We start from the raw sequence: 23,487 nt of genomic DNA on the forward strand, positions 1-23,487 counted from the left end.
TTTTTTGCGGGACGCGGGCCTCTCACTGTTGCGGCCTCTCCGATTGCAGAGCACAGGCTCCGGACGCGCAGGCGCAGCGGCCATGGCTCACGGGCCCAGCCGCTCCACGGCATGTGGGATCTTCCCGGACCGGAGCACGAACCCACGTCCCCTGCATCAGCAGGCGGACTCTCAACCACTGCGCCACAAGGGAAGCCCCAATTTTTGTAAGTTGATTGTGTATCTAGCCACTTTCTGAACTTGCTTAATAGTTGTAATTGTGTGTTGATTCTTGTACTTTTTTGTTTTATCTGCAGACAGTGACAGTTTGGTCTCAGCTATTCAATCTTTAAACTCCAATCTCTTTTTCCTGTCATAAGGTATTGGCCAGAACTCCCAAACCTTGTTGTCAATGGACATCTCTTTCCTCGTTCTTGATATTAAAGAGAAGAGCCTATGTTTCTGCACTAGGTACCATGCTTGCTCTTTGGGTTTTGGTTTGTAATTTTTATCAAGTAAGGAAGTTCCCATCTATTCTTAGTTTTCTGCGGTGGGTTTTTTTTCTCCCTAATCATAAGTAGGTATTGAATTTTATCGAGTGCTTTTTCTGCATCTACTGATGCAGTTATACGTGATTTTTGTCCTTTCATTCATAAATGCGTTTTGTTACATTGATAGATTTTCTTTTGTTGAATCATCCTTGCTTTCTGGGAATAAATCGATTGGGTTACCCTTTTTACTTTATTTAGGGGCTTTGCGTATACGATCATAAATTGAATTGATATATAGCTTCTTTTCTGATTCTGGAAACTCTTGTTTGGTTTTGGAGTTAAGGTCGTACTAGCCTCATAAAAATGAGCCTTGCCCTCTTTTTCTATTTTTCTGTTTTGGAACAACTTGTATAAGGTTATACGTGAAATGAAGTGATTATCGTAATGATTATATTGTGAAATGATTTGTGTTTTAAGATGATCCCTCTGCAGGGCATGACAAATGCAGAAAACTAGTTAGGATGCCATTGCAAAAGATGGTAGGCTACTGAGTAAAATAGTATGCGGTAAATGTGATATTCAGAGGTTCCTGAAGGACCACATTTCAAGGGATTTTGCGGCAGAGACCAAGCTAGGTTGGACCAAGTACATGATTAATTAGCTGTGTCTGCCAGTTACAGAGGAATGCAAGGACAAAGACACCATGGGTAGATAGAGTCTGATAGGAAGAGGCTCCCAGGGATGATGGATGCAGAGAAACAGGTCTTGGGACGTGATGGGTGTGGAGATGAAGGGTTGGGAGGGGGGCTCTGAGCAGGATGATGGTGAGTAGGGGATTGGCAAGGGCATGGAGGCTGAATCCAGAGGAGGTTACTACCTGGATTCAGCTCTTAAATGCAGTGTTCAAAAATAAACTTGAGAGATTTCCCGATAAAATCCAGAGAGTTTGCTTTTCTTGAATTTGGTGCTGACCGCATGGGACCTGTATTCATATAGTGAAGCAGAGCTGGGTGGAGGCTGCCTGCCCTAGACAGTGCACGAGGCTCCTATAAGCCCAAGTGCCCGTGAAGTCCACTTCCTCCTGGCCCCTGGGTACCTTGGTGTGATTTTGACACCTCTGGGATGGGGGATGGATACTGGCATGGCAGGTAGATGTCACCTTGTTCCAGTCCTGTGGACTTAATGGTGAGGACTGTGTTGAGATGGATTCCGAGGCAGAGTCCCCAGTGGCTGGAAGGTGGGCGTTCCAGGACATAGAGACGGAACCTGGAGTCAAGGATCACCCAGTCAAGGAGGGACTGTGGGGGCAGGGAATTGGGAGAGGACCTCTGCCCCCAGAGTAAGGGGCAGGGGTAATCCTCAGCCTTGCTGCCCCTCCGTTGTCCAGGTAGATGGTGAGACTCTGCTGGGCACACGGCGCCCTTCCTCGCGGTGCTGCTGGGCCACAGCTCTGCCGTGCAGCTCCCGCTGGCCTTTGGTGCCAGCCCCAACCAGTGAGTGGACAGGTGGTGATGCCCCACACTCCCAGCACCCTGAGTCTGAGTCCCAGGGAGCCTGAGAGCCAGGGCTGTCTTCCCCAGAGGCCTGGCCTCTCTCCCTCAGACCCCATTCCATCCCCTGATGACCCTCCCATCCCCAGTGACCAGCCCCCACCTTGTTCTCTCAGTTCGCCCCTTCTTGTCCTCCAGTGACTATTCCCACTCTCCCAGTGCCTCCCATGCTCTCCGCGATCCTCTCACCCTCTCAGACTCCACTGTGTTCCCAAGTGAGCCCCCCATCTTGATAGCCACCTCCCATGATCGTAGTGACCCCTTTATCCCTCGGTCCTCCCATCCTGCCACCTCCTGTCCCTGTTCCGTCCCTTTCCTAATCCATTACTGTTCTCATCGTTCTGCTGCAGCTGCTGCCTGGACGGCAGCACACCTGTGCATGCGGGTGCCTTCTCGGGCCGCAGCCTGGTGATGCTGCACGTGCTGCAGGCGAGGGGTGACCTGCATCTGCATGACCAGCAGGGTCGCACCCCTTGGGAGTGGGCAGAGCAAGGCGGTGCCAAGCAGAGCTGGGAGGTGAGCCGTGGCTGGGGTGGGGTGAGGGCGTCAGGGCGGGCACCCCATCCTGCTTCACCCCATGTGCCACCCCCTGTCCGGGTGCTGGAGCCGTTACAGCTCTGCCATGCCCACACATCAGCACTGGTGCATGGCAGTGAGTTGGCACCCACTGCACCCCTGGGCCAGTTGCAGCCCAGCTCTGGACGGAGCCTGTGTGGTGGTGTGCGGCTGATGCAGGCCGACAGGTAACAGCCCACATCCCGAAGCCTGCCCACCCACCACTCCCAGCTACCCTGGACTTACTCTCAGACGGCCCTTTACCCCAGGGCACGGAGGCCGGAGCAGATCAGGAGAACCCCCCAAATCCCAGCCTTAGGGTTGGGCCAGGTAAGCGGGAGATGTTGGAGGGAGTGGGGACCACTCCGTCCTCTTCCTTCCTCATGGCCCCGCTCCCCACCCCCAGCGGAGCAGCCTGTGGCCACTGGGGCCGGTAACAGGTGGACCCCAAGGAGCTGCAGCCGGCCCGGGGCGAGCCCGACCGCACCTACGAGAGCAGCTCCCACACCCTCATGGCCAAGTGAGAGAGAGAGACCCCTCCCACACCCCGCCTGGCTGTCCAGCAGAGCTCGGGGGAGAGTCCAGCTCTCCTCTCCCCTTACAGGAAAAACCCCTTTGTCTCAGCCCCACACTCTCTCCCCCTCCCCGTTTCTCCAGCCTCCTGTGGAGGGGCCACCCCGTGACCGTGATCGTGACCGTGACCGTGTGGCAGCTGAAGGCACCTGGAGCCCAGCCTGACGTGCTGTTGCCTGACCTTCAGCACTGCAGGTACGTCACCCCAGCCTTCCCCCCAGGCCAGCGCAGTCCTGCAGAGCAGTCTCCTGCCTGCCCTCCCGACTCAAGTGTTTCAGAAACAGAAGCCCAGGGAGTGTGGCAGTGGCCACGGTGACAGTCTTCGCCTCTGGGCCAGCATTTGGCATGAAGCCCTCCTACTGGAGTGACCCCTCCCCACAGGCAAGTGGGTACCCAGTTCTGCGCACTGTCTTGTAGGCCTCTGAGAGGAGGCGGGTGTAAGGAGGTGTACCATGGACAGGGTGCTGGTTCTACCACTGCCAGGCTGTGTGACCCGGGGTCTCGGTTTCCCCTCCGTCTGGTGGCTGAGGCAGATCGTCAGCCCCTGGTCCATGGTGATCTGTGCCCGAGGGCGGCCCCCTGCCCCGTGTGGGTTGGGACCTCCTCACGAGTGGCCTGCTCTCCGCCTGCCCAGCGCCCTGCACCACCCCAGCCTGTTGCTGCTGATGGCACTGAGCCCCTCGGCCGACCCGTCGGGGCTGTGCCTTCTCTTCGAACCCGTGTGGCCGGGACCGAGGGTGGGGGCCCTGCCCTGTGCCGACCTGCTGCCCGGCCACCTGTCGCTGCACGTGCTGGAGGCCCTGCTGTTCCTGCAGGCCTGCTGGTGTGCTCCTGGAGGCCTCAGCTCCCATGCTGTGCAGCTGATGCGTCCAGGCCTGGCGAAGGTGAGAAGCCTGGAGCACGGGCTCCCACGGCACCAACTCTGGCTGTGGCCAGGTGAGCGCCTGCCTCACTTGCCTGCCCCTGCGTCCCTGTCCGACAGCCACTGGCTCACCAGGTTCCTCGGCCTCCACAGGCCACAGCAGGGCTACCTGTGGGGAGGCCCAGGCCCAGGGCTGCCCCCACCTCCCGAACTGTGCCCGTGGTTGACACTTGCGCTCATCTGGCAGGGTAACATGCCTGCCGCCACCTTAGACCTCTACACCTCTACAACTTCTACATCCTGGCCCAGGAGGTCTTCACTGGTCAGCGAGTGACCCCGCTCCCTGCCCCAGTGAGGCCCCCCACCCGTTTGGGTCCCCCAATCATGCTTCCTCACAGGAGAGCTTCCCTGGGCTGGAAGAGAAGGGCCTGAACTGGAGGCCGGTGAAGGCTGAACCGGAGGCCGGTGAGAGCCCAGTCCTGGACCCCCTGGTGCCAGCCCCCTACCAGGCCCTGGTTCGGGCTGGGCTGGGTCTAGGGCCTGCTGACCGCTGGGGCAGCCTGCAGAGTACACAATACCTGCTGCAGAAGGCCATGGCTCAGGTATAGGGCAGGTTGGCCAGGGTGGGTGGTAGCCCTGGAACCTCAGGCAGGGCCGTGTCCCACACCCGGCCTCCTCTCTACAGGACTGAGCCTCTGAGGTGAGCTCCCCAATGCATTGGACCACAGTGTGCCCTTCACCCCAGGGTTCTCCACCAGGTTAGAGGGCAAGGAGGGGATGGTAGCAGGTGCTAAGCACAGGTCAGCTGTGCCCCCACCCCATTCCAACCAACTGGTCTGTTCCCCCAGAGCCAAGACTGCACTCAGGCCTGTGCCCCCTGTGATGTCCCCAGGCCCCTCCCCATCCCAGGTAGGAGCCAGGACAGGCATGTGGAGGACCAAGGGAGCTGTGGGGCACCTGGGCAACCATGCCAGCTCTCTGCCATCGCTCTCTGCAGGTCATGGGCCACAGCAAAGTCCAGAGGGGTGCAGCCTGGAACTTGGGCAGCAGCTTGACTCTAGGCAGCAGCTCGAGTCCCAGCCCCAGCCTCTGCCCAGGGCACAGCCCCACAGCCAGGGTCAGCCTGGACTGCTGCCTGGAACCCAGATCAACAGTATGGATACCCTGAGCCCTGTGCCACCATCCATTTGCTCACCTGTGACCCCTCCCTCCAGTTGTCACCAACCCCAATTTCCCTGGCTGCCTCTCCTCTGACCAGGGACCCCCTGGGACCCCCAACTGTCCCCTCGATGACCTGTGACCCCCAACCAACCCTGCTTCCCCCAGGGCCCTGCCCTGTACTCCAGCCTTCAGGATTCAGCCTCCCTGCTGGGGACTCAGAGCTCTGAGGAGCAGTTTGAGAGGAAGTTCTCAGCCAAGATCCAGGCCCTGCAGGGGCTGCGACGGCACACACACAGGGCTGCCCTGCTGGACCCCCAGCCCTGCGAGCCCACCCTCTGCCTACTGACCCACAGGGAGGCTTCCCACACTCTGGAGGCTGCTGGCAGGGAAGGCCACGAGGGTAGGTGAAGCAGAGGACCCTGAGCCCCGCCCCTGCCCCACCCCACCCTCCCAGGGCCATCCTGAGCTCCGTGGCCACCGGGTGGCAGCTCTAGTTTTTTACTCCTGCAGGCGCCCAGCCCTGAGCTGATTAGAGGAAGTCTCTTCTTCAGCCTGCAGAAGTGAGAAATGGGGCACTGGTGGGATGGCCACAGGCCCTTTCCTCATCCTTGAGATAACACTCAGTCCACCCCTACCCATCTGTCCCCCAGGATGGATCTGCTGGAGGAGATCATAGCAGAGCTACAAGGTGGATGCCAACTTGAAGACAGGCCCAGGCTCAATCCCACTCCTGACACAAACTGTGAGGGCACCCATGGACCCCTCTCTGCAGATATCGCCCCTCAGAGCGTCCCAGGAGTGACTCGCCACTTAGCACCTGCTGAAATGATAAAATGAGAAAGCAACCCATCTGTTACTGCCTCTTTATTCACTGAGCCTGGCCCCAGCATGACACTAGCAGCCACATTTTCACCATTTTTATTCATTAATTTTGTCAAATGGTTTAGTGGGGTATGTGGGGGGAGATGGCAGGAGCTGTCCCCCCACCCCCTGTGCACAGGACAGGACATGCTGGGAACTCCTGGAGAGAAAGGGAGGACAGGGAGTCAGCCTAACCCTCTCAGATTTGTGCAAGAGCCCCCAGAATGGAGGATGGTGGGGGGATGAGCATGCCCTTCAGCCCAGGGTAGGTAAGCTATGATAACAGGTTAGGGACCCACATCAGAGGCAAGTTACAAAGTTAGAAACCTGGGGTAGGGGTCAGGAGCTCAAGAGAATACAAAACAAGGGATTAGGGCTTTCCTGGTGGTGCAGTGGTTGGGAGTCCGCCTGCCAATGCAGGGGACACGGGTTCGTGCCCCGGTCCGGGAAGATCCCACATGCCGCGGAGCGGCTGGGCCCGTGAGCCATGGCCGCTGAGCCTGCGCGTCCGGAGCCTGTGCTCCGCAGCGGGAGAGGCCACAGCAGTGAGAGGCCCACGTACCGCAAAAAAAACAACAAGGGATTAGGCTGGACCAAGATCAGTGAGGGAGAAGAGAAAGGAGGAAGGTCTCTCCCAGCTCTGGCTCAACAGTAGCTTCGGGTCTGGCCCTCAGAGTGGAAGGACCAGCTGGGAGTGGGGTAGGGGGGTGGGGGACCAGCCCCCTCCCTTCCTTGCCCCCCATTCCTGTACAAGGACCCTCGGTGGTGCTCGCCCCCCCTCCCATAGGCTGGTGGGGCTGCCCTGTAGGGGAGAAAGTCTGGAGGGCCCCAGGGCCCAGGCACCCTGTGAGGGGTGTGGTGGCCCCAGGGGGCCCGCTGTTTCTGGGGGAGGCGGGGGGCTGGGGGACCAGGATCAGAGCGGCTTCTGGGGTGGGCCGGAGGGGAGGAGGAGCTGGAAGAGGCAGGTGAGGGACCCCTGGGCCCTAGGGCTAGGTTGACATAGAGGGGCTCAGGTCGGGTGGGGCGCCGGACAGGGTGCTGGGGGGCTGAGTAGCCAAGGTGGTCATGGGGAAAGCAGGAGTGGGGTGGTGGGTAACTGAGCAGGAAGTCGGGGGACCTATGGAGTGGTGGTGATTGGCCAAGCATGCCATACGAGGCATTGAGCCTATCTGGGGGCATGGAACGCAAGGGACTCCAGGACCGGGTGGGACCAGAGTAAGGGGACCCCTCGCCTGCCTCGATCTCATAGTACAGGTTCTCTCCTCTGTCCAGTGGTGCAGGGGGACCCAGGGGGCTCCTCCAGACTGGGGCCGGGGAGCTGGGCTGGAAGGATGGGGAGCCGAGGGGGTACAAGCCTGGTCTGGGGACCCCGAGGAAAGATGGTAGGCACTCCCGGGGGGCTGAGGAGAAGCCAGGGGTAGGAACCTGTGGGGGGACAGAACACAGTAAGTGGGCTGCCATCTCTGGCACATCCCTGCACCTCCCACCTGTCCTGAGCTGGGCACTGACCTGGGAAGGGCCCCTGGGTCCCCTCCTTGAGGTCCCCGTGGGCCGCTGGCTCCTCACCAGGCTCCCGTCGCTTTGTTGTCTCGGTAGGGAGGGTGGGGGTCCCAGAGCCCAAGCACCTGGGTGGGCTAGGGAGTGGGGGGATGGCCCACTCCCTGAGGTCCCTGGGGGCTCACTGCCCACCTCCAGGGACAGCGAGCCATGGAAAGGGGAGTGGGGAGCAGACGGGGTGCTCCCCTGCTCCTGCTGACTCTGTCTCTGAGCCACCTGCTGAGCCCGCTCAGCCAGGGCCAGGGCCATGAGGCGTGCTGGGTTTTTGGGAGGCGGGGGCGGGGCCCCCCCAGGGCGAAGGAGGGACAGGGGTGGGGGCAGCAGCGGTGAATCCATACCAGCACCTAGGAGAGGAGTGGGAAGAGGAGTCAGCAGGGTCTTGGGCACAGCCTCAGGGCTGTGAGGGTGCGGGGTCGGGTGGGCTGGACAGGACTCACCGTGCTGGCCTTGGGCTCCCCGGGGACCAGGCAGTGCCAGCTTGCTGCAGATCTCCTGTTGGCAGGTGTCGCTCAGCTGGGCCTCAGCTCCACGCAGCAGCAGGGGGATGAGATGGGGGCGCAGGGCTGGGCTGGGGCTGAGGGCTGGCGCTGGGGTGGCCGAGGCAGGTGTTCCCCCAGCCCCCAGCAGCTCCAGGACAGCGGGTGGCACCGATACAGCCAGGGGCTCTGAGATGTCCAGGGCAATGGGTGAGGCAGAGCTGGTGGGCCCACGGGGCGAGAGGGCCTGGGGGGTCACCCTGGGTGGAAAGGCAGAGGCGGGGGCCGGGGGTGCCGGGCTGGCAGGAGGTGCAGGGTCCCCTGGGGTGGGGCTGCTGCATCGAAAGGTAAGGGGATCAAAGTCAAGCCCCCGGAGCCCCTCCAGGCAGCGGGGTGGGCTGAAGTCCAGCTCGTCACCATCATCTAGCCAGGCTGAGGCTCGGTGTGAGGGGGAACCGGAGAGTGCCCCCAGCCCAGCTGCTGAGGACTCGGAGGAGGACTCGGAGGACTCGGAGGACTCAGAGGACTCGGAGGACTCAGAGGATGATAGGCTCTCGCAGGAGCCAGCAGGTGCTGGGCCCACAGGAAAAGTATCACTGCTGGAGTGGGGTCGCCGTAGCCTGTGCAGCCTCTGGAGGCCTGGAAGGGCAGTATGGGGGGGCAGTTAGGGGTCAGGGGTCAGAACTTTACATACCCATATACATCAGTGAGAACAGGACACACCACCCAGTAAGCTGGGGAAATAACATGAAGATGCACGTCCCCGGATAGGGTCACAATGGCTGGAAATCCAGGGAGAGCTGTTCAGACTCATGGGTGATAAAGGAAATAAATGGCAAGTCCATGAAGAGAATCTTTCCAGATCCAAAGGCAAGAATGAAGTCTGACGACCCCACTGGCTGTGAGCATGAGACCAGCAAGATCTCATACACAGTGGCTGGGAGTACAGCGTGGGGCGACCACGTCTGGGAAATACTTGGGCCTTGTCTTGTACAGTTGCACGTGAGCATACCGTACAGAATGCACCTCCACTCCCGGGCGAGCTCATCAGAGGCCCCAGATCCATCAGGAGGAGGATGAACAAGCAACTCCCAAGGGGATACCCACACATGGAACACTAGATTGACGGAGAGGAAGGAGGCTGAGCTATACTCAGCAGTGAGGACGGCAGCCTATAATGTAGTGGTGAGTGAATCCATATATAAAACAATACCGCTTTTAATGATACCCTTTAATTAAAGTTTCAAAACAACTAGAACTTCGCAGTATGTTATTGACGCCTGCACCTGTACGTGATTAAACTGTAAATGCAAAGGGATGAAGACTATCAAATTTAGAGGACACCTGTGCTGGGGAGGCAGCAGGTGGGAGGGGGAGGAGCTCGCAGGTAACGTAGTAGTGGCGCTCCTTTAGTTCTGGCCAGTGGGTTCATGGGCGTTCATTATACTATTTAATTTTTTTTTCAAAAGGGATGAATAAAAGACTGTTTGAAAGGACGCTGAATGGACCAGTGATCACAGTGCATCATGAAACAAGGGTGAAGCTTTATCCAACTTATCGTACCTATGGTCCAGATTAAAAACGAAAAAAACCCAAGACCCCCAAATCTGAAAACACCACTTGGAGGACAGCTCAGGGCCCCAGTCCCTCCCAGCTCCACCTGGGCATAGGCAGCGCTGCCCTGTGCTCACCAGCCCCGCTGGCCTGCGATGACAGAGACTCCTCACTCTTGGTAGACCTCAGTGTGACAGTGTCAGGTCGGCTGCCTGCAGGGAGAGGAAGAAGGGTCACGAGGGGCACTACGCAGTGCCTCTCTGACCACCACGCCAGCTGCCCGGCCTCTGACCTGAAGGCGGCGGTCGGGCACGGGTGCCCCCTAGCCAGGGAAGAGGCTTCTTTCGGGGGATGCTGGGGCCCCGGCCCAGGGCAAAGAAGGTCTTCCAGCTGCTACCCCCAGGCTTCCGCTGTTTCTCGCCTCTCTCCCCTTTCCTCCTGGAGTTTGGGTGAGACACAGGAGGCAGACTGAGAGCTGGGGCCCTCAGGCTGGCCCCTCCCCTTCCAGGCCTCCCACTCACCTTTCCACAGGTGAAGCTGGGGCCTTGGAAGTTGTGGGCTCACTGGGCATCCCCAGCCGGCCCTGGGTGCGAGCCTGGGCTTCCTCCAGCGTCAGCAGGCGAGTGGAGGGGCCGCTGCCCGCAAGGGACTTGGGCCTGGGGAGGAGGCAGCGGCCTGGGAAGTCGGGAAAGGGGGCAGCTGTCAGCCCTGGGACCATTCAAGGCCACAGGCAAAGCCAAGCGCTACAGCCCAAGCCCCGGCCCAGCAGCGTGCCCACCCGGGCTGGCAAGGCAGGGGGCCAGGCGGGAACGGGTGGGCAGCAGGCAGGTGAGGAGGAGGCGTGAGGCAGAACGAGCTGATGAGGAGGCAGCTCCCAGCAGCCAGCGAGGACAGCGGCTCTGGCTTCAGTTACCTCGAGCCAGAGGGCCCTCCGACGTGCTGAATCCTGACTGGGCTGGGGTCCCGGGCAGGGCGGGGAGTCTGGGTGGGGCCGGGGCGGGGTCAACTCTGGGGACCTCCCACCTCCTCCCAGGTGGACCCAAGGCCCCGAGCGCCCCCAGGAGCTACAAGGGGTGAAGGAAGAACGATGTCCGGGCCAAGAAGTGGGGATCCTGAGCGTAGGAGCTGAAATGAGAAGGGGGGGGAGGGGAGGGAGAGGCCGGGGCGGGGTCCTCAAGGAGCCAGAAGGGAGGTCCAGCTTCAGTGGGATAGGGATGGGGCTGGGAGCCCACCTGCCCTCCCGGTGCAGCCCGGACAATGAGGGGGCAGTAGTCAGGACATTGGGGGTGAATGGGCATACCTGCAGGGTCAAGGCCAGCAGAGGTGAAAGTGTCGCTGAACAGGACGTCCACGTGGGTGAGCAGGAATTCCACCACCACCGACTGCACCCGCACCTCCCGGAAGGCTGCTGCCCCCCCCAGCCCCACTGACTCCAGCTCCATGGACCTGGATGGGAGGAGGGGGAGGGTGGCCGGGTGCCTCAAGCCCCAGCTGGTGGGTTCTGGCCAGGCGAGGTAGGGAGCCTTGGAAGCAATGACTATCATTCAATGTCTCCAACCCTGTCAAACTAAAACTGCATTCTCAACCCTTCCCCAAACCTGGTCCCTCCCTGCCTAACCCATCTCGGTCAGTGTACTTCTTCTAGTGGCTCAGGCCAAACACCCTAGAATTGCCCTTGACCCCTCTTTCCCTCACACCCACATCCAATCTCAGCAGACCCTGTGGGCTCCACCCACAAAGTCTATCCAGAATCTAAACTCTGCTCCTCCACTGCCCCCACCCCGGCCCAGCCTCCATGCTCTCCCTCCTGGACCATCACACAGCCTCCTCCCTGGTCTCCCAGTCCCATCCCGCCCCTACAGTCTGCTCCCCACACACAGCCAGAAGGAGCTTGTGAACCCCTGAGTCAGACCAGGGCCCTCCTGCCTCAGAGCCCTCCTCTGGCTGCATCTCACTCCTGGTAAAAGCCAAAGTCCTCACTATGACCCACAACCCATAAGTCCCTCCCCTACCTGGTCCATCACCTCTCTGACCTTACCATCTCCTCCCCCTCAACTCCTCCCTCACTCACTCAGCTCCAGTACCACTGGCCCCTCTGCTGCTCCTCCAAAACACTAGGCCCTGACCCAGCCCCAGGACCTTTGCACTTGCTATTCCCTCTGCCTAGTTTGCTCCTCCTCACATATCCACATGGGTCCTTCCCTCACCTTCTGCAGGTATCAACTCAAATGTTACCTTCTCAATGGAGTCTTCCCCACCCATTTCATTTAAAATTGTAAACCTCTATATTACAGGTCTGTCTTTATTTTTTCCCCTGTAGTTCTTACACCTACCATGTACCTTCTATTTTATTTATTTACTTATCTGTTTCCCAAGAAGAACTGAACTCCTCCAGGACAGAGAACTTGCCTGTCTTGGTCACCATCAAATCCTCTGGGGCTTACCCTGCTGCTGGCCATGGAAGACTTCTTCCTGAAGCCTTCACTGCCAATCTAAACATTTCAAATGCCATGGCCCTGCAGATCTCCCTTCCCCACTTTGTAATCTTTCTCCTTGCCACTCATCACCATCAGACAGTGCTCTGTGTTTTTCTTGTAATGGTTCACTGTCATCTCCCGTGTGAGAATGTGAGCCCAGAGCACAGGTTGCTGCTCACTACTGTGTCTCCGGTGCTGAGAACAGGGGCTGGAGTACTGGCATCCAACACTTAAGAAATATGTGAAATGAACAAGAGAGCAAAAGCTGGGTGGGTTCCAGCTTTTTGGGGTGGGGTAGGGGTAGGGGGAGACTCAAGGCCCAGCCTGTGGGAGGGAGCTAGGGGGGCAGGCTGGTGAGCTGCCAGCTTACCGTAGCAGGTTGGGTGCCCAAACGATGGCCAGGTTGCGGGCATGCATGCTGGTGTTGGCACTGTGTCTCGCCATGCGGGCCAAGTGCCTCAGCAGGTACTCCAGGGTCCTGGGGGTGGAAGCGGAGGGGGACGCCTGAGCCTCAACTCCCTTGGGAGCCCACCACAGCCCTTTCCTGCCCCTCCTGGTTTACCTGTAGTGCGGCGGGGGCAGCTGCTGGATGACGTCATGGACCCGCACCAGGCGTTCCTCCTCCCCAGGCACTGACATGGCTTCCTGAGATTGTGCGGGCATGAATGAGGGGGGCCGCATGCCTCCCAGCACCCTCCAACCTTGCCAGCGCCCTCACTCACGCTGAACTTCCCGTAGAGCTGGTATGTGAGCAAGGGGTTCGGCAGCTCTCGGAAGTAGAGCTTGCAGAGGGAGGACACGCTGTGGATGTCCTGCAGGAAGGCGGGGCCAGACAGTTCAGGGATCCTCTCACTGTCAAACTCATGCCTGAGGCCACCAGGTCAAGGAGGAGGAAGATTCGGGTCAGAGCTAGCCCACCTGGCCGTGTCCTTTCCCCGCCCCCTAAAGTGTCCACAGGTGGATGCAATCCTCTTCCTGTGCTGGGCTCTTCAGAGGCTCTCAGAACCTTCCTGAGCCCCCTTCCCCCCAACAACCCTATGTGCCAAAGACAAGGGCACCCCACTTACAGAGAAGGACACTGAGGCTCAGGTGGGAGATGCCCTGCTTGTAGCTACCCAAGGCTATCTGCTTCCACAGTGTGACCGGGCTCTGTCCACAAAGTTGTGCCATTTTCCTGGCTCCAAGAGGTCCCACTGGGAAATGCAGCTGAAATCCCAGCGGCCCCTGCTCACAACCTGGCAGTGTCCCACCTTCTCAGGTAAAAGCTCTATGCACGTGACCTCAGCCTCATCTCTCACTACCCCAGGCTCCACCCTCCTGTCAGCTTGGAAGCCCATGCCTCACTGCTTCCCACCTCTTAGACTGTTGTTATGTACGCTGCCCCTCCTGGGCTCAGAACCCATCCTGTGGTTCTCCTCTTACTCCCAGTAAAAGCCCAAATCCTAACAGTCATCAAAAAGGCCCCGCATGCTCTGCGCCTAATCACTTCACAGACATCATCTCCTGCTGCTTTCCCCTCACGCTGGCTGTTCCCTCCAACGTGGATAAGCACAGGGCTTGCTCCCTCACCTCCTCCACAGCAAGCTCTCCCCCAGGAAGTCTTCTCCGCCCACCCTACTGAAACCGCAATACCCCTCCCTGATTTCTTATTATGATCTTCCTTAGGCCTGTCTTTTTTTCTCCATACCACTTGTCACCTATTGTGAACTCTCTCATTTCCTTGTCTGGCTCCTCCTCTAGCACGTGGGCCCCGCGAGGGCAGGAGTTTCTGGTTGTCTCCTGCACCACTGCGTCCCCAGTGCCCAGTGCTTGGCATGCGGCAGGTGTTCAGTGAAGGCCGGCCCCTCTGCTTTGAGTGCGTGCTCTGCTCTCACCTTTCAGACCTCAGCTGGGGTGTCATTTCCTCAAGGAAGCCTTCCCTGCCCCCACCCCGGTCCAACCCTGCCCTGTGCCCTCCCAATAACTGTGTCCCCAGCACATGGCACAGGGCCTGGAATAGAGATGATGCTCAATAAATGTTTGCAGAGGGAAGGGGTTGGTGGAGGGTCCTCACCGTAGCCTCTGGATGTTGGATGACACACCCGAGAGCCGATAGATTCCATCTACCACCCCATGGGCCTCGATGAACTCAGAGCAGCAGCGAAGCACCTGGGGCACTGGGAGAAACAGCGGGGTCAGGGCTGGGCAGGCTGCAGCCTTGGTGGGAGGATCTGGAAGGGCAGGTGGGCCCGGGCCTCACCATCCTGGCCTGAGTTGCTGAGGTGCTCTCCAAGGTCACAGCCAAACACCCTCTGCCGCAAGATGCCCCGCTGCCGCAGCCGCTGCCGGGAAGGGCGGGAGTGCATGAAGGTGCGGAGGAGGCCGGCCAGCTTCCCACGTGGCCGGGGCACAGCTGTGGGAGTAAAGGCGGGTCACACAGGGTCAGTGCAGCTCCCAGTCTGGTGGGGTGGGAGGCAGGGGCCTTGCCCCTCGTTTGCATTACCTGAGGTCAGAGAGGAGATACCCTGGGGAGCTGGGACACCACCCGGGGGACCATCGGCATCTGTGGGGCGAACAAGGGGTGGAAAGGATGGATGGCAGGCAAAGGATGCAGGAGGGCCTCCCCACTTTGCCCAGGACACTCACCCCCCTTTAGTCCTGGACCCGGCCTCTCTGTGAACAGCTCCACACACTCGCTGGGGAAGAATCCGACCTGAGGAGGGTTTCGGGTCAGTGACTGGGCCATCTGAGCTGGTGCGGTGCCCCGACCCCACCCGTCCACCCCAAGCCAGGCTCACCTGGAAGCCCCGCTTGCCCCGCCACCAGCTCCGATCCTCCGTGGGCGGCATGTCGATCACTGAGACAATGTCTCCCACCTGGGAGTGGGCAGGTGTGAGGAGGGAGGGTCAGAAGGCGCAGGGGAAGTGGGGACCCAGCTGGAGTCTGCTCCTCCACAGCCTCACCTCAAAGGACAGCTCGTCTGGTGCCTGGGCCGTGTACCGCTTCACCACGTGGGCAGCGGCCACCGCAGGAATATTGAGTGAGGCCTCCTCACTGAGGAGCAGTCGCCGGCCATGGTTGTCCAGCTGCGATGGAAGGGAATGTGGCAGGGAGAGGCCAGAGGAAGGCAATAATAAAGACAGAGAAGGTTCCTCCATGCCCAATGGAGGCCACCACCTGTCCCCCACCCAAAAGCCCCTGTCACTCAGAGCTATTGGTCAAACACCTACATTCTTGCACCTCCCCAAACAAAGCCCTTTCCATGTCCCAGGACTCCCCTGCCCGAAGTCTTTCTGATACACCCCTGCACCCTCGTCCTCCATAGCAGACACTGAACACCTGCTATCTGAAAACCTGCTGCTTGGGGCTTCCCTGGTGGCGCAGTGGTTAAGAGTCCGCCTGCCAATGCAGGGCACACGGGTTCGAGCCCTGGTCCGGGAATATTCCACATGCCACAGAGCAACTAGGCCCATGAGCTACAACTAGTGAGCCTGCGCTCTAGAGCCCGCGAGCCACAGCTACTGAAGCCCGTGTGCTACAACTATTGAAGCCCACGCTCCTAGAGCCTGCCCGTGGTCTGCAACAAGAGAAGCCACTACAATGAGAAGCCCGTGCATCGCAAAGAAGAGTAGCCCCCGCTCCCTGCAACTAGAGAAAGCCTACATGCAGCAACGAAGATCCAATGCAGCCAAAAATAAAATAAATTAATTAAAAAAAAGAAAACAACCCCACTGCTTTAAGCCACTCTTGGCCTGGCATTCTGTGAGCTACAGCCAAACCTATTTCTAACCAATATACCTTGAAATTCTCACATCCCTACAGCTCAACACCTGTGCGCGCACATGCGCGCACACGTTTTTCCCTCATAGGCAAGCGCCCACACAGACACTGAAATACCAGCGTCTCCTCCACTCCTACTCGTTTCTTTCCTGTGCCCACACACACCCTCCCAGACTGGTTCTTGCTCCCCAGACATCCCTCACTCACTCCCAGCTCCAAGCCCTCCTGCCCGGGCCCACCTCCATCCAGGTGAGCACGGGCCCACAGTTGAGGTTACTGTCCACCAGCCCTGACAGGGTCTCCAGGTACTGCAGCAGCAGCGGCACCAGCATCTGGGGGCAGGTTGTCAGAGTGGGCTATGTGAGAAGACCCCACCCAAGACAGCCCACTGCCCTCCTATACTGCCCTAGCTCGCCTCTGGCAGAGCCAAAATTCAACTGGTACGCATGGGTGCTGCTCCGCTCGCTCTGAAGTACTGAAATGCTGTCATATCAATTGGTTAAATAGACTATGCCGAGTCCCTGTGTGCCCCCATTGGTCTGGCCATTCTGACCCTTCCATGGAACCCCCGGGAACTCCCTATGATCCTACAACTAAAGGGAGTCTCCAGAACCCTGCTGCAGTTCTAAGGCCTCTGACTGGCTGGGACTCGGGCCATACCAGTGCTTAAATATTTATCTATTCCCCTGCCTTGGTGGTTTCACACATCTCTGATGAGGACACACCTTGGCTGAGGTAGGGGCTGGGACAACAAGTAGTATACCTGGGCAGCCCTGGCACCCTCTGGGGGTGGGGGAAGCTCTGGGAGGCAGGAAAACCTCCGGTCAAATATGCACCGGTGGAGGTGGGCATCCAGGGAACGGAAGTCATCATAACTGCGGAGAACTGGCCAGGAACGGCCCTGTGGGAGTGGGAAGCACAGGAGGGAGCAATAGTTCCATTACCCTGAGCTGAGGACTGTGGCAACCAGTCCGCCAGGCTCGATAAGAGGCAGGGGTGGGTGGCCTCACCTGACAGGTCACCTGCACCCCAAACACCAGTTCATTCTCTCCAGAGAAGCTGGGACCTTCACGCTCTGGAGATAGCAGGAGCTGTAGAGGGAAACAAAGGTCCAGGTGAGGGTCTCACATTTTTCCAATCCTGACCTCTCCAGATCGGCATTATCTAAGGATGGGTCTGTGTCCCCCTCCTAAGCCTCCCCAAAGGCAGGGCCTGATGATGTCTCAGTCAGAGTATAGAGTCCTGGCACAAAGCATACACCTAACAAAAAGTTGTTGCTGAATGAATAAAGGAACAAATGAATGAATAAACAACTCTCCCCTTCTGCCCTGCAGCTCCTGCCACGGAGCAGCCAGTCCCAAGGGTAGGTTTCAGGGGTAAAGTGGCTGATACTGCTTCAGGGTTGGGTGGGATCTTGCCTACCCACCTGGTGCAGCCCCCATACCTGAATGTGGCCGAAGTCAACATTCTCGTAGTGGAAATGGGCACAGTCAGCCAGCCGGGGAAAGGGACCTCGAGGAGCCGAGAGCCTGGGGGACAGGTGACAGGTCACTAGTAGCTCCTGCGCTTGGCTCCCCTCCTAAGTTGAGCCTCTCCCTCACCTCTCACCTCTTCCCAGCCTTGCCCTTCACACTGGGCCCCCCAGCTGGGGGCAGGGGCTGCACTGAGCCTTCCCCTGGGCCATCCAGGCTGTCAGTGCTGCGAGCCTGTAGAGCAGAAAGAAGAATCAGAGGCCCCCAGAGATGGGAGCAGAGAGACAACGGGAGCATTGTTATCTGTCAGCCTGGGCCCGCAGCCCCGAATTGCTCCATACACTGCCCTGAGCAGGGAGAAGAGGGGTAGGTCAGGGGGAGGTAAAGGCTGGGCTGAGGGTAGGTCTGCTTCTTCGTGTGTGGTCTGGGGTGAGGGGGCTGGCAGAGCAGGGCCCACGGGTGAATTAGGGAAAGAGCATGTTGGTACCATCTCTCCCCATTTAAAACCCTCCTGTAGCCCCAGCAGAGTATAGTCATCTCCCGTATGTGCCTCTCCACGCCTTTCATAGACATCTGGACAGTCACTGCTCCCATCTTATCAGTCTTCCTGCTTCCACCTCTCCCTTCCTGCCAGCTTCTTCACAGCAAGAGCCAGTATAACTTTCACAAAACACAAATCTGCCTCTGTCTCTCCACAGGTCATGAATCTTCAATGGCTCCCTGTTGTCTTTAAGATAAAGTCTAAATATTCTGGTCTGTTTACCTCTCCAGCCTCATCTCTTCCCATTGCCTCCGCTCTCAGAGCTCTCAAACTTCTAAGAGTCCAACAAAAGTACCGTCTTCTCATTTCCTTCTAGGGCTTTGCAAAGGCTGTTCCTGCTGCACGGAACACTCTTCCCCATCCTTTCCCTGTCCTTTCACTTATCCCTCAGGTCTCAACTCTCATGTTCCCACCTCTTGGAAGTTCTCCCTGACCCTTCAGGCTGTGTCAGGCCCCTCTTCTGGACTCCCGCATCCCCTGAGCCACCCCCATCCCAGGCTTGATGATGTTGCCTGAGCTTCCCTCATTACAGCCTTGAGCACTCTGAGGTGTCCCTGTCTGGTGACAGTCCAATGGAGGAGTCCATCTCCCCCATTGGACTGGGGCTGAGTCCCTAGTCCCCCAGCATTGCCCAGCACAGAGCTGGGCACAGAATTGATGCTCCTCACAGGTTGGGTTGTGCCTGATTCCTCCCTGGGTCCCAAGGCCCAGTGCCAGCACAGTCACACAGCGGGGGCTGGGTAAAATCTGATGAATAAATTAACCATCTGCCAGATGAGGATTCCTCAGACTGGGCTCTAGCCTCTCCCTCCTTCATATCCCTACAATGCCGACTTCATCCTTTGGGTCTCACTCTTGGGTGGGTCCCTCTCCAGCCCATGAAGCTCCCCAAGGCAGGACGGGATCTGACTTTCTCTGTGCCTGGAGCAAAGGGGCTACACAGAGGTCTCAGTGAATGTTAAGTAAGCGAATGAGGGAATGAATGGATGAATGAGCAGGAGCAGCACGGTGGGAGAGGGAGACGGTGGGGGAGGGGGGATGAGGCCAAGAAGATGGAAAGGACCCAAGGATCACATCGGGGTACAGTGCACGCTTGGGATTAGGGTGGAGTAAGGAGGAGGGTAGCAGCTGGAGAGGCTGAAGTAAAGGTTCAGGCTGATGGGGCATAAGGGAGGGTTGGTTGAGAGGGACTGGGAAGGGGTGAGAAAGACGAGAAGGAGAAGAAAAGGGTCAGGCTGAGGATGGAGCCGGGTGGGGGTGGGGCTCAAGAATGAGAAACCGGCTGATGGTAGGAGGAGGAGGAGGGGTCTAGGCCAGGGAGGGCTGGAGGCTGGGATGAGGACGCTGAGGATGGCGCTGGGATAGGGGCTGGTGAAGGACCCAGAGAGCCTCAGCAGGCCCCTGGGGGGGGCAATTGGAGGATGCCGGGTCCTTCCCTGGACCAGCCCTTTTTCCTCCCAAGTCTGGGTCTTCGGTCACCGTCACCCCCATCCAGGGCGTGGAAGGGATGCGCGCTGAGGGGGCGGGGCTCGGGTAGGAGCTAGGGCCCAAGACCAGGCCGGGGTACGAGAGGGACCGCGGTGAGGGGTGAGGGGCGGTGCAGGCCGCGGGCTCGGGCGGGGCCGGGGGCGGGGCGCGCGGGGCGTGGCCCCGCGCGGACAGACTGAATTCGCCGACAGATTGACGGCCGCGTGGGCGCCTCACCACCATGGTCGCGTAGCCTCCTCAGGCGCCGGCCGCACTGGACCCCTCGCTCGTCGTCCTCGTCGCCGATGCTGCCGCCATGGCGACACAAAGGGGAGGGCGCGAGCTGCGCGCGGGCGGCTGCAGGCCCCGCCCCTAACGGCTGCCCGTGGCTCCGGCACTAGCCTCACAGGGGCGGGAGCAATGGGGGACGCGGCGCAGCGTCTCATTGGCTCCACCCTTGGCCTTAGGACGACGCCCCGCCCACCTGGCGGATTTTCATTGGCTTGCGTCTCATTTCTGGCTCGGTCTCTCCGGTCCCGCCCCGCGAAGTTTGACAGCGCCACGCCTATGCCTGCTTTTCATTGGCCATCATTCCCCTCCTGAGACACACCCTCAGGTTCTTTATGCTTTGCTTCTAACATTTCTAACGCTAAGCAGTGGACCCTTCCCTTAGTCCACTGTCAGTGACCGCTCCTCTGCCACTCTCAATTGGCTTCTCCCATGGCCTCAAGCTTTTCTCCATCCCCTAAGCAGCGCTTCAAAGTCTCGATCCTCTGACCCCACTTTGCCAGTCCTTGACCCCTCCCCTGCCCACAGAATACTAACAACATTGGCCCCTGGATGTTTTTCACTGGCTCAGATGCTCTGCCTGGGACATAATCCTAGGCAATCTGAGACTTAGCCTCCCCCTACTCACTGAACATTTTCCTTGCCTCCTCCTCTACTGCTTCTTACAGGCTGGCCTCCAGCCTTGATTCCTTTTTCCTAGGAATAAATTTAGCCTGCATGCCTGAACATGACCACGCCTCCCATAAAGCCAGTCCCAATTGTTCCCGCTGTAGACTGAGGCTCAGAAAATACTCTGTAGGGACTTCCCTGGTGGCTCAGTGGTTAAATATCCGCCTGCCAATGCAGGGGATACAGGTTCGAGCCCTGGTACGGGAAGATCCCACATGCCGCGGAGCAACTAAGCCCGTGTGCCACAACTACTGAGCCTGCGCTCTAGAGCCCGCAAGCCACAACTACTAAACCTGCATGCCACAACTACTGAAGCCTGCACACCTAGAGCCTGTGCTCTACAACAAGGAAAGCCACTGCAATGAGAAGCTCGCTCACCGCAACCAGGAGTAACCCCCGCTTGCCGCAACTAGAGAAAGCCTGCGCGCAGCAACAAAGACCCAACACAGCCAAAAGTAAATAATAAATAAATTAGTTAATTAAAAATAAATAAATAAATACAGCTCTCTGATCCCTGAACCAGGTATGTACATTACAAGAAAAAGAAAACACTCTGTAACAACACCCTTTCCAAGAGAATTTGCCATTGGTCATGCCGTCAACAAGGCCCTCGAAGGTACATCCTTGATCCACCCATTCATTCATTCAAAAACTCTGCTTAATTTGTGGATATATCAGTAACCAAAACAGGGGAAAATATACCCTGCCCACATGGAGCTCAAAAGCTAGTGGAGAAAGACAGTTTACAAAATAAGTATTTTAAAATATAGAATATTAGAAGGTGATAAGTTCTATGGATAAAATTTAAGTCGAGATTGGGGAAAGGGAGTGCTGACGGAGGGGTAAATTTACAGCTACTTATTTCAGTTTATTGAACTTGCTGACCTCACTTCCATAACAGGGATTTCCCACATGAATTTCCCTCTGCCTGGAGTATTCTCTGCGCCCCCCCCCCCATTAAAACACGACTGCAAATTCTTTCACACTCCTCTCATGAAAAGGTAGGGTCTATCTCCATCTGGGCAGGATTGTGACAACTTCAACCAATAGAGAATAGGAATGAATAGGAATTGACACTATGTGATTTCCAAGGCTATGTAGTAAAAGGCAAAGGCATTCTTTGTCCACTAGAATGACTAGCTCTGGAGCCTTGAGGCATCATGTGAGAAGCGCAACTCTGCTGAGGTAGTCGTGCTCTGAGGAAGCATAAGCCCCATGGAGAGACCTTGTGTAGGCACTACAGTCTGTAGTTCCAGCTTAAAGTTATCTGAGCCCTGATGTCAGACTTGGGAGTGAAGAAGCTCCAGAGGTTCTGCCCCCAGCTGTCAAGCCACCTTTGTCTTCACAGTTGAACCCCTAGACATCATGGAGCAGAGACAAACTGTCCCCAACTGTACCCTGTCCAAATTTCTGACTCACAGAATCCATGAGCATAATAAAATGATTGTTTTATGCCACTACGTTTTGGGGTGGCTTGTAGCCCAGAAATAGTAATTAGGATGGCCCTTTGTTAGTTATTAATTCCTACCTGTCTCAGCTCAAATGTAACTTCCTTAGGAAAATTTCTAGGTCCCACTCACCCCCCAAGATCAGATTCTGCTACTATATTCTAGGTCCCACTCACCCCCTCCAAGATCAGATTCTGCTACTATAAACATCTTTTTTTCTCCTTATATCTAAGCAGCTATTTCCTTCTTTTGATTTTGTTTAAATGTATGGTTTGTTCAAAGAGACTGAAAACAAATATTTACCATGCCTGTGACATTACAGAAGCTACTTTTTACAGAAATCTATCCTATCTTGTTTTTTGTAAATACAAATACCAAAATAATTCTGATAGATTCTCTAACATTTTATTATAAAAATTTTCTAACATATAGCAAAGCTAAACAATTTTACACCCATATACCCACCACTTAGATCCTACCATTAGCATTTTACTATATTTGCTTTATCTCACATCTACCTATTACTCTATTCATCCATTAATCTAAGTTTTGGATGCATTTCAAAATAAATTAAAGACATTGTATACTGTCTCCTAAATACTTCAGCATGCATATCCTTCATTGGAGTTCAAGTTCAAGTTTTTCCTTTTGAGGTAAACCTTACATACCATGCAATTCATAAATTTCACTGAATTTTGACACCTTTGTAGTCAAAATCCTTATCCAGGATGGCAACTGGACTTTTCATATGGCATCCCAGGGCTCCAAAAGGAGGGGGACAGGGAGAGACGGAGAGAGAAGAGACACTGGGAGAAAAACAGGTGGAAGTTATATCATCTTTTCTAATCCAATTTAGAAAGTTAAAGTAATATCACTTCCTCTGCATTTTATTTGTGGAGGCAGTCACAAAGTTCAACCCAGTTTCAAGAAGGGACACAGACTCTACTTTTTTGATGGGAAATGTGTCGAAGTATTCACAGATAAAACAATAGGTTTTTCAATAGTCCGGACAGGTGATGATAGCCTAGACTGGGGCGAGGCAGTGGAATGGGGAGAAAGGCAGGGTTAAATTCTGGAGAGATTTTAAAGGTAGAGGTGATAGAACTTGCTGGTCAACTGACTGTGGGTGTGAGGGAACGAGAGGAGTCAATGACAGCTGTGAGGCTTCTGACCCGAGCAAGTAGAAGGATGGAGCTGAGAGCCAGGGAGGAGCAGGTTTAGGGGGAAGATTAAGATCTGTGGAGTTTGAGACATCTCTTAGACCTTTTTGTGTGGATGATGAGCAAGTAGCAGGGTACAAGAACCTGAGGTTCTAGGCTGAAGATAGAAATTTGTGGACTATCAGAAAAGAGATGGGGTTTAGAGCCCATGAAGCCAGATGAGAGCACCTGGGATTGACTGTAGATAGAAAAGTCAAGGCCAGGGCCCTGGGACACACTAAAGTGACAGGTGTGAGGCGTAATGAGAAGGCACAACCAGAGAGGTGAGGAGAGGGCTGGGGTTCTGGAAGCCAGGAAAAAAAGTGTTTCAAGGAGAGCGTAGGGATCAGAGCACCAAATGCTGCTGCTGGGTCAAACAGGATATGGACTGAGGCCTGACCATTGTCCAACACTCTGATGACTCTACAAGCTTCATACCCAGAGGACAGTTCCTTTGGTCTCATCTGAGACAGGAGGATCCACTCCTGAGTTGAAGGTCAGATAAGGTGAGTCCCAGTCTTTCCTGGAACCCCTCTCTTGCCCTCATA

At 56.9% G+C, this 23,487-nt stretch overlaps 1 protein-coding gene across 3 annotated transcripts; it reads right to left on the reverse strand.

The window, feature by feature from the left end:
- Positions 1–6,073: 6,073 nt before the first annotated feature.
- On the reverse strand, positions 6,074–19,713 carry ARHGAP33 (Rho GTPase activating protein 33). 3 transcript variants are annotated; one of them, XM_059046245.2, is made up of 22 exons: positions 19,573–19,713; positions 17,464–17,561; positions 17,300–17,384; positions 16,866–16,946; positions 16,619–16,756; positions 16,095–16,187; positions 15,039–15,161; positions 14,874–14,951; positions 14,722–14,788; positions 14,579–14,638; positions 14,336–14,488; positions 14,150–14,252; positions 12,819–12,963; positions 12,659–12,741; positions 12,467–12,574; positions 10,920–11,065; positions 10,141–10,294; positions 9,912–10,057; positions 9,757–9,831; positions 8,027–8,704; positions 7,542–7,933; positions 6,074–7,457 (listed from the first exon to the last, which is right to left on the reverse strand). In XM_059046245.2, exons 1-22 carry the CDS (start codon positions 19,576–19,578, stop codon positions 6,678–6,680), a joined length of 3,792 nt encoding a protein of 1,263 aa, XP_058902228.2. In that variant the 5' UTR covers positions 19,579–19,713; the 3' UTR covers positions 6,074–6,677. The 3 variants fall into 3 exon arrangements, with proteins under 3 accessions (XP_058902228.2, XP_058902227.2, XP_066875112.1); XM_059046244.2 differs by having other exon boundaries at positions 6,074–7,933; XM_067019011.1 differs by lacking the exon at positions 16,095–16,187 and having other exon boundaries at positions 6,074–7,933.
- Positions 19,714–23,487: the final 3,774 nt, after the last annotated feature.

The sequence above is a fragment of the Kogia breviceps genome, chromosome 18 (assembly GCF_026419965.1).
Source record: "Kogia breviceps isolate mKogBre1 chromosome 18, mKogBre1 haplotype 1, whole genome shotgun sequence".
NCBI classification, from domain to species: Eukaryota; Metazoa; Chordata; class Mammalia; order Artiodactyla; family Physeteridae; genus Kogia; species Kogia breviceps.